Source organism: Mytilus trossulus, chromosome 10 (genome assembly GCF_036588685.1).
Source record: "Mytilus trossulus isolate FHL-02 chromosome 10, PNRI_Mtr1.1.1.hap1, whole genome shotgun sequence".
In the NCBI taxonomy this organism is placed as follows: Eukaryota; Metazoa; Mollusca; class Bivalvia; order Mytilida; family Mytilidae; genus Mytilus; species Mytilus trossulus.
The window spans coordinates 22580524-22591164 of record NC_086382.1 but is presented as its reverse complement, the minus strand read 5'-3'; the positions used below and the strand labels follow the sequence as shown (position 1 = coordinate 22591164).

General features: G+C 32.6%; 1 protein-coding gene across 1 annotated transcript; it reads left to right on the top strand.

The window, feature by feature from the left end:
* The first annotated feature begins 400 nt into the window (after positions 1–400).
* LOC134687758 (ankyrin repeat domain-containing protein 17-like) lies at positions 401–10266 on the top strand. The gene is made up of 7 exons (XM_063548215.1): positions 401–566; positions 873–1178; positions 1682–1745; positions 2416–2477; positions 5875–5931; positions 6401–6460; positions 8609–10266. The coding sequence occupies exons 2-7, from the start codon at positions 1031–1033 to the stop codon at positions 10264–10266; spliced, it is 2049 nt and encodes a 682-aa protein (XP_063404285.1). The 5' UTR covers positions 401–566; positions 873–1030.
* Positions 10267–10641: the final 375 nt, after the last annotated feature.

Below are 10641 nucleotides of genomic sequence, written 5' to 3'. Positions count from 1 at the left end.
TGTTTTGAATCTTCAATTATTGTGGCTTCGTAGATCACCGAAGAGCCATTTATTGGCGAAATGCGTTTCTTGTGCAGTAAAATTGGTACTGCTCATGTTAATTATCTGATTAACAAAGTCTTTTTTTTTTCAGATTGAAAGAGGAAAAGGTCAGTTTCAATACATTGGTTTGGGCTTTTCACCTCATCGCATTAACAATCGTTTTGGAGTGTTACATTTTACATCATCCGTGCCAATACAACTAATGTTGTAATTCGGTAAATTAACATGCACGAAACATTTATATTCTTTAATAACATAGAATGTATTCTTTTATAACAGAAGATAGCAGTTGAAAATAATAAGCTGACCTTTTTTAATATTCAAGCTCAACATTTGAATTAATCTTTTCTAGGCATTATACTTCAACGAAGCTTTCGAGTTTTCTTGTCCAACGAAGGCACATTGGTGGTTCCGGTCCAAATCGAAGTGCAGGGATTCAAAAAATTATATATGCTTATATGACGTAACTTTTGGAGTCAATGTTTACAGAGATAAATGTTATCGACCTAGAATACTAGCTCCTGGTATGTTATTTAAAACTTCAATATGTTATTCTTTCAGGATAAACATTTACACCCATTGTGTTTAAGCTACCACAGACTCGTTTAAGATAGTGTCTTTCGAATATTTGAAAATAGAAAATAACATTTTTCAGATAAATCATTTTTAATCAAAGAATAAAGAATTAATTGAAGTATATCAGAGCAGTTACTTATGCTAAAATGTTAAATCCCCAATTCATATAATTGCAAATAAACTTGAAATTGACTTGTGCTATTTATTCATATATAGTCATTAAGATTGTGCACTCAATCAAGTTATATTTGTAGGTTATAAATACGTTTTTCAACCCAACTTGAATAGAGCAACATGCAATTTTACTCGATATCAGCCATTTATTTTTGACACAATTGGGAACAGCGAATGCGTTTTTAAAAAATCTTTTTGCAACGGTGAAGGTCAAACAACGCATGACAACGGCACCACGATGTCCGACAGAACATGCAAGTGTAATACCAGTAGAGGATTTACATTTGTAAGAGTGCCAAACAACCATCACTACTGTAATCCTACAAATGAAGATTGCTCTTGTCATATTGGCAATAATCTACAGAACAAAACCATTGGCTCAAAAGGTAACGTAAAATTATTGTTTTCGAAATTTATCAATTCAAAAAGTATTTGAAACACTGCAAAGCAATTGCTATGTTAATCATGGAAGGTCAATAAGGTGATTGGATTGTGTCTATATCCATATGTGGCAATGAATGGGTTTCCAGTATGATTTTATATAATGTTCACAGAAATTACTATGACAAAAAATTACAGTTAGAGTGAAACAATTCAGAAGCATGTTATAGTCGTGAGCTTTTTGTTCAGTGATTGTCGTTTGTTGGTGTGATTCATAATTGTTTCTTGTTTTTTTTTCTATAAAGATTGGTTCATTGGTTTTCGTTTTTGAATTGTTTTTGGAGCATTTTTAAGGTTGCTGTTCGGTGTCATCGTTTGGTCTATCTTCCTATTAGAAGTGTCATTAAAACCCGAAACAATAAATTTTAATTGTGGTTAGAACACGGTTTGCATATCTGCATCCATAAACACAAAGTAAATACACAGTCAGTTTATCTTTTCTTTTCAGATTTGATATTCTATGATGAAATACACAATACACATGTTACATCAAACCATTCACGAGAAAATAAGTAAGTCAAGTTTAAATTAATATACAGATCTGATCATTATGCTATCCATACAAGTTTCGGCTGTTGCCTGCTCTTTGGTTGGGTTGTTGTCCCTTTGGCATATTCCCTTTTTCCATTCTCAATTTCATTCATTTACATTTTATATCTCTATTTTGGTTCAAAAATTAGACTTTATTACATCCCAAAAACATAGAAATGTCGTCATTCTGCTCAAATGAACATGGCCTTTATGTGCGGATGCAGTTTATATGCATTTATAAGCTGAATGTTGCCAACATTAGATTATTCTTTATTGTAGGCACGTCTTTACAAACATATATTATATTATAATTATCAAAATGTTAAAACAATTTATGATATCATTTACTAATACATGTACATATGAGTGTATGATACATTTTTCAGTGCGAAGTGAAACAGTCTAAAAATGCACTGCACACGAGATAAAAAAACAAAAAACAAGACACATACACGCTTGGCTGCCTCAAAGCTTTATATCGTAAGAACACAAAACTAACATTATATTTTAAAAGAATCACAAATGTAGCGAAATCAAAAGATAATTCAAACAACAAAGTCAAGAAAAAGTTTATGTCAATTATTTGATTTAATTCTTTCCAAGTAATGTGCTAGAAACCTTGTATGTATTTAGTATCTGTATGTTTGATAGATCCCAAGAATTAACGAGAATAGACTTTGACGACTACAAATACAACATAGCTTCCCCTACAAGTGAGTTTAACATAAATACAGTAAAAAAAACGGAAAAAAACACCCCAAATATATTCACAAAAAAAATGTTACAGTGAAGAAAGATAAATATTGAGAATACAGAATTATGATTCAATGTGTACTTTGATAAAATACATCACTTTGGATTCGTCTGTATTACCACTAGGTCTGAATAACTATCAAGGATCATTTCATCACTAAGGATAGCACCGGACAAATATTCTAAATATTGATAACTTTGTAATGATTTACAATTTCTGATATGTATATTCATATTCAACTGATAAAATCAGGCATATGATTACGTTTTACATATCTATTATTCTAAAATGGTAGATATTTTAAGAAAACAGCACACATAGATATCGTTATTGAAGAACATTTAACTACCTTGTACGTTGTGTTTAATATTTGCTTGAAACCAAAAATAACCTGTAGTGTACTTCAGTTGAAACTTAGTTCAGTCTACATTTTCAGAGGATAACTCTTTTAAAAATTGTCCCAAAATGAGTGTATTTTGTATGCAAGATTTTATATTGGGGACATGTATCAAAATTCACAAATAACTATTATCCCGGAAAGTGATACCACTAGGAACTTCGACACCAAAAACACTGAGATTATATCACATTTATCAGTTGTCATTATCTTAATTAGAATTCTGTTTTCATAACATTTTAATTGTCTAGTCGTACTTTTTGACCAAAGTGCAATCATGGACATGTTCACGAATGATAATTGAAAACGATCTGTTGTTCTTTTTTTAAAATCCGAATCACTTTGCACATTATGTAAAATAAATATAGACTAGAACACACCCGCGCAATCGCGGGTATTCAGAGCGTGGTTGAAAGTATGTACTGTTGTAGGCAGAATTTTGTAAAAGATTTTGTGACTGGAAAATTTAAGGAAAGGTATCAAAAGTCATAGGTGCTTGGGGATAGGACAATAGTTCTTGTCCCTCTCCTCCTTTTTTTCCCAATTTTTCCCAATTTTTTGTTTTCTATTAATTTCAATATGGACATACATTTAGTATATTATGAACATGCATTACTATTTATAAAGGGTATTTGCTCTTTACTATCAATTCTCAGTTTATAAATCAATGATTTTTTGTAAAAGATTTTATGACTGGATAACTTCAGAAAAGGTATCAAGTCATAGGCACTTTGGGACAGGACAATTGTTTTTCTTGCCCGGCTCCTCCTTCTCTCCAATGTTCCCATTTTTTTGTTTGTTTTATGAATTTTACTAACACAGGAATAATTTTAGCGCTTATCTTTATATTATGTTCATTCATTCCTATAAAAGGGGTCTCTGACTCATTGGGGGGTTTCGATCCCGGATCCCACTTACACTATGTACGTAAGCCATTCTCCTTTTTTGTAATTTCCCATGTCCCGCTAGACTTCATTTACCGTTTTCACGGCACAATAATTTGACTTTCACGTGTCACGCTGTAACTGCCGCAGATAATTAACTTGAAAATGATAGCAGATAGCAAATACACTTTATTCGTATTAACTTGAAAATGATAACAGATAGCAAATACACATTATTCGTAGCATATGTATTAGTCCAGTCAAACTAACTTAAAGATTTAACCTCAAACTAATTGCAACAGAAAATGTTTTAGTTCTAATCTATAGCATAAAGCCCTTAATATACACAGGAAAAAGTCCCATAAAATCTACCTTGAGGAAAACTCAAAATCAGTATTTCTAATTTCCTATGGAAATTAACATTGGAAGGGGAGGTAACTCCGCAAAAAAGGAGTCTTCTTTTGGTCAGTTTTTGGTTGATTTTCTTGAAATTTATGTACAGTATGATACTTTGTTGGGGTTATAAGTTTGTATTTGACTAAATTATATAATCTTCTGCTCATGAAATGTACAAAAACGTAGTGTTATTGGTAGTTCAATTTTTTTTGTGAATTTTTCATTAAAGAAATTGCAAATTTGTGGCTTTGTAACCATTTTTACTTGTCTAAAGAAACTTTAAACCACAAAAAGAAGAATACATGCTTAATTATTTTTATTAAATTTGAGATTCTATACCTTGACATGTTGAAAAATTCAATAAATGTTCAACTATTGAATTACTAAATCTAGATTATAGCTTGATAAAAGATATGAAAAAACCTTTAGAGTTGTTTGTTATAATCTAAACACCGCTAAAACATCAATAATCAATACATTCTGATGAATAGAAGCGGTAAAGTTATAATTTTGAATCAATTTTTATTGATATTTCTGCCTTTTTTGCAAGAGTTATCTCCTTTTTCAATGCAAATCTCCATAGGAATTTTAAATGGTTATTTTTTTAGTCTTCCTCAAGTAATATTTTATGGGACTTTTTTTCTGTGTATATTTGGGGTATAATGCTAAAGATTAAAACTTTAAAATCTTCTGTTGCATTTTTTTTCAGGTTAGGGTCAAATTTATGCTAGATTGACTGGACTTTCCGGGTGGGGGTTGGGGTTCACTGTAAACAGAAAACGCCATCCGGAAGTCTGATCTGACTTAAAATTTCGTTCAATGACGGAAACAATATCCGAATGCCTTTTTTCTTGTTTTTCTCCCAAAATAGCTCAATCTGAATAATCTTAAGAATGGATGACAAATGCGACTATGCACTGTACCTATAGGACACAGAGGTGCTAAAGATTAAAACTTTAAAATCTTCTGTTGCATTTTTTTTCAGGTTAGGGTCAAATTTATGCTAGATTGACTGGACTTTCCGGGTGGGGGTTGGGGTTCACTGTAAACAGAAAACGCCATCCGGAAGTCTGATCTGACTTAAAATTTTGTTCAATGACGGAAACAATATCCGAATGCCTTTTTTCTTGTTTTTCTCCCAAAATAGCTCAATCTGAATAATCTTAAGAATGGATGACAAATGCGACAATGCACTGTACCTATAGGACACAGAGGCATGATGATTAATTTATTGTGGAAAGAAGAGAAGCGACACACAAAATGAGGTCTTCTCGTTTAATAGTATAGATAGATATATCACTTTTGCAAGGATTTTTGGCATAAATTTGCTGTAAAAAAGTCAACATGCCTGAATTTTCCTTGAATTTTCTTAAAGTTATGTGTATTTACGTTTTTATAACTAATATTCATTTGTTGACAATTTCTGTCAGTGAACCACGTATATGTTTTTTTCGGGAATATTTTACAAATCAGAAAAATAAATAAACAGTGAAAAATTAACTTTACAATTTTGTCTTCAAATCACAAAAAACGTAGATGACAACCCCAACCCCCACCCGGATATACGGTATATAAATACACGTGCAGCAAAAATGTAAAATAAACAACTATATCAACTTTAACAAAAAAAAACATAGACAATTCACCACATTAAATTGTATGCTTTTGTATAATTGTAGAAAAGTATCGTTCAAAAGCTGTCGTATGTGTTATACTATTAGTTGTATGCTACCCTGGTAAGTATATTTAAATGAATATATATCTATTTATATATATGTCGTGTACAAGTTACGATTTTGTACTGTTATGCTATGTTATGTGCTTCAAATGATCTGATGAGATATACCCTTATCAAGTTATTTAGTTTGGTTTTATGTTGTACTGTTAAACTACTGTCCCACAAAGGTGAGGGGTTTGCTCTAGAGATTATGACTGACCACGCCGCATTCAAAATGCAAAGAGCCTGATATCAAATGGTTATATTTAATTGCTGAATATCATATTTGTTTTTCGTATATTGTACATGTTCTGTTCATTCAATCAGACCGTTGGTCTTTTCGTTTGATTTTTTTTTAACAAATGTCATTTATATATTTGTCAATTATGAGTAACTTATATGTCATTTGGTCTCAGGTGAAGATTTGTCTGATTGGCAATCATACCACATTTTAAATAATTTCTTATTAAAAATATATTCTTTTTCAGTATTTGTTGTTGTGGTTTGCATTCTAGCGAGGAATATACTACGACGAATTCCAATCTGTAGTAAGTGAATACTATATAATAACCTTTACAGTTTATGAAAATGCAAAGGTGACTTATCAGCATAAACTGACATGAGCAACACTAAATGCACTATTAATGGAATTGAACCTCCCAACCATTCGTAGAATTCATGTTACAAACTCTGTAGTGCTATTTTTATTTGCTCGTATTTACGTCGTTGATTTCTCCTCGAATTGTTTGTTTGTTTTCGACCCTCTTTTAGTCCTCCTTATAGGAACCTTGGTGATTTTATATGGTCCACGTCTTAATTTTTAATAATTCTACTAATTACTTAGATTTGGTTCTCTTGTAGTTTTTCTATTTATTATACGACCGCAAAAATTGAAAATTGTTTGGTCGTATATTGGTATCACGTTGGCGTCGTCGTCGTCTGCGTCGTCGTCTGCGTCGTCGTCGGCGTCGTCGTTGTCGTCGTCGTCGTCGTCGGCGTCGTCGTCGTCGTCGTCGTCCGAATACTTTTAGTTTTCACACTCTAACTTTAGTAAAAGTGAATAGAAATCTATGAAATTTTAACACAAGGTTTATGACCACAAAAGAAAGGTTGGGATTGATTTTGGAAGTTTTGGTCCCAATATTTTAGGAATAAGGGGCCAAAAAGGGTCCAAATAAGCATTTTCTTGGTTTTCGCACTATAACATTAGTTTAAGTAAATAGAAATCTATGAAATTTTGACACAAGGTTTATGACCACAAAAGGAAGGTTGGGATTGATTTTGGGAGTTGACATCCCAACAGTTTAGAAATTAGGGGCCAAAAAGGAGCCCAAATAAGCATTATTCTTGGTTTTCGCACAATAACTTTAGTAGAAGTAAATAGAAATCAATGAAATTTAAACACAAGGTTTATGACCATAAAAGGAAGGTTGGGTTTGATTTTGGGAGTTTTGGTCCCGACAGTTTAGGAAAAAGGGGCCCAAAGGGTCCAAAATTGAACTCAGTTTGATTTTAACAAAAAATGAATTCTTGGAGTTCTTTGCTATGCTGAATCTCAAAATGAACTTAGATTTTTGATTATTGGCCCAGTTTTCAAGTTAGTCCAAATCGGGGTCCAAAATTAAACTTTTTTTTGATTTCATCAAAAATTGAATAATTGGGGTTCTTTGATATGCCAAATCTAACTGTGTATGTAGATTCTTAATTTTTGGTCCCGTATTCAAATTGGTCTACATTAAAGTCCAAAGGGTCCAAAATTAAACTAAGTTTGATTTTAACAAAAATTGAATTCTTGGACTTTTTTGATATGCTGAATCTAAACATGTACTTAGATTTTTGATTATGGGCCCAGTTTTCAAGTTGGTTCAAATCAGGATCCAAAATTATTATATTAAGTATTGTGCAATAGCAAGAAATTTTCAATTGCTCAGTATTCAGCAATAGCAAGAAATCTTCAATTGCACAGTATTGTGCACTAGCAAGAAATTTTCAATTGCACAGTATTGCGCAATAGCAAGAAATCTTCAATTGCACAGTATTGTGCAATAGAAAATATTTTCAATTGCACAGTATTGTTCAATAGCAAGAAATATCTAATTGCACAATACTGTGCAATAGCAAGAAATTTTCAATTGGAGTTATCTTTCTTTGTCCAGAACAGTAGTTGAATCAACATAAATCATTGTTTTATACAATATACAATGTATATTCACTTTTACTACCAACTGATAAATTAAGATAATCTTTACCATTCAGTGATAACAAGCACTTTATTTTACATTTCAATATTTTATGATGTATTTAAATGAGTAGTTATTGTTGCAAACTCCATTAGAAATTTGAATTGAGATCAGTTTTGGAAAAAGGGAAAGGGGGATGTGAAAAAAAATGGGCAGGGGGGGGGGGGGGGGGGGGTGCGGAGGTTAAATTTTTATCATTTCAGATTTCATAAATATAAAGAAAATTTCTTCAAACATTTTTTTGAGAGGATTAATATTCAACAGCATAGTGAATTGCTCAAAGGCAAAAAAAAATATTTTAAGTTCATTAGACCACATTCATTCTGTGCCAGAAACCTATGCTGTGTCATTAAATTCTTGTTGTTTTCTTTTAATATAATCTGAATGTTCATGTTCTTAGTCTGTAAATCAATGCATTAGTGTCGATAACTGTTGACTGTCATACTATATTTTTAGATTTCCATCTGATGCAAGGAGAAATAAGCAAGAAAAACGCTTATGTATCTATGCTTTCTCTTGCCTGTAAAGACGGACACACAGAAACAGTGCAACGTTTACTGCTAAACAATGTTGACGTCTTACAGTGTAACCATGATGGAGAGTCTCCATTATATTTGGCATGTTCAGGAGGCCACACAAATATAGTGAATCTACTAATAAAGAGAAATGCTCATATTTCGCAGTGTGACAGAAGTTGTCAGTCTCCATTGTATGTGGCCTGTAGAGGAGGACATACAGATACAGTGCAGTTATTACTGAAGAAAAAAGTCAATACCTCTCAATGTAATAATTTTGGTGAGTCACCATTGTATGTAGCCTGTAGACTAGGACATAAAAACACAGTAAATATGCTATTACTACACGATAATAATATCTCTAAGTGTACAAATAGCGGAGAGTCGCCATTGTATACTGCATGTGAAGGAGGACATACAGTTATAGTGGAACGACTATTGCAGAACAATGCTGTGGTCTTGCAGAGTAGACGGAATGGAGACTTTCCGTTATATGTCGCCTGCAGACATGGCCAAACAGAAACAGTAAAATTATTACTTGAAAACAATGCTAGTGTTTCTCAGCAAAACAATAGCGGGCAATCTGCATTATGTGTGGCATGTATAAATGGACACACAGAAACAGTGAAATGTTTATTGCATTTCAATGCCGATGCTTCTCAATTTAACCGTGATGGAAAATCACCATTGTATGTCGCATGTGAAGGTGGACATTACGAAATAGTAGAAGAGTTGCTGCTGAAATATGCTGATGTCTCTCAGTGTGACATGAGGGGAATATCTCCGCTATATGTGGCATGTAGGGGAGGTCATACAGATACAGTACGATTACTACTGGAAAACGACGCGGATATTAATCGAACTAACAAATGGTTAGAATCTCCATTGTATGTGGCATGTAGAGAAGGACATGAAAAAATAGTGGAACTTTTACTGCAGGAAAAAATAGATGTCTTGCAATTTAATCGTGATGGGGAGTCGGCATTACTTATGGCTTGTGCCGGAGGATATACAGATATAGTAAGACAGTTATTGGAAAAAAATGCTAATGTCTCTCAATGTAACACTTGGGGAAAGTCCCCATTGTATGTGGCCTGTGAAGGAGGATATACGGGTGCAGTGGAACTTTTACTACAGAACAATGCTAATGTATCTCAGTGTAACCAATGGTCAGAGTCTCCATTGTATGTATCCTGTAGATTAGGATATTCAGATATAGTTGAATTATTACTGGATAGCGATGCGGATGTTTCTATGTGTGACCAATGGGAAGCATCTCCATTGTATGTGGCCTGTGTTGGAGGGCATCCGCATATAGTTAAACAATTACTTTTGAACAATGCTGATGTATCTCAATGTGAACAACCAGGAGGACAGTCACCTTTACATGCGGCTTGTATAATTGACCCTTTCGATCAGTTTAGATCGAATAAACATGCGTATAAAAAGAAATATAAAGACTGTATCGAAATTGTAAAATTATTGATTATATGGAATGCAGATGTAAAAATGCAGGACAAAGACGGTATCACACCTATAAAAATTGCCAGTATATCACACTGCTCGAAAATTGTAAAACTTCTAAAACAAAAGTCTTAAATCAAAATCATTATATAAATCAACATTTTTTTTTTAATAGAACTTAAAATTTTGAAACTATTGATTTGCAAATCAATTTTATGTAAAAGAGGTGCTTTAATATATATTAATGGTCAGAAATATTTATTGCAAATTTATCAAGTTAAGTGCCATGATAAGAGCAGATTTTGTTGGCTCTTAATACCACTGGGTCGATACCTCTGTTCATTACTGTTAGTCACAAAGGGCATTACTAGCTTAATTTCCAGTTATTCGGTACCTGTAATAATACGGGTAACCTGGTTTCAAAAATCGTCCAATTTAAGTAATTTAACTTTTAACATTAATATATTGCTGAACTTTTTAATGTTTTGATAATATGTTCCTATTTGAATA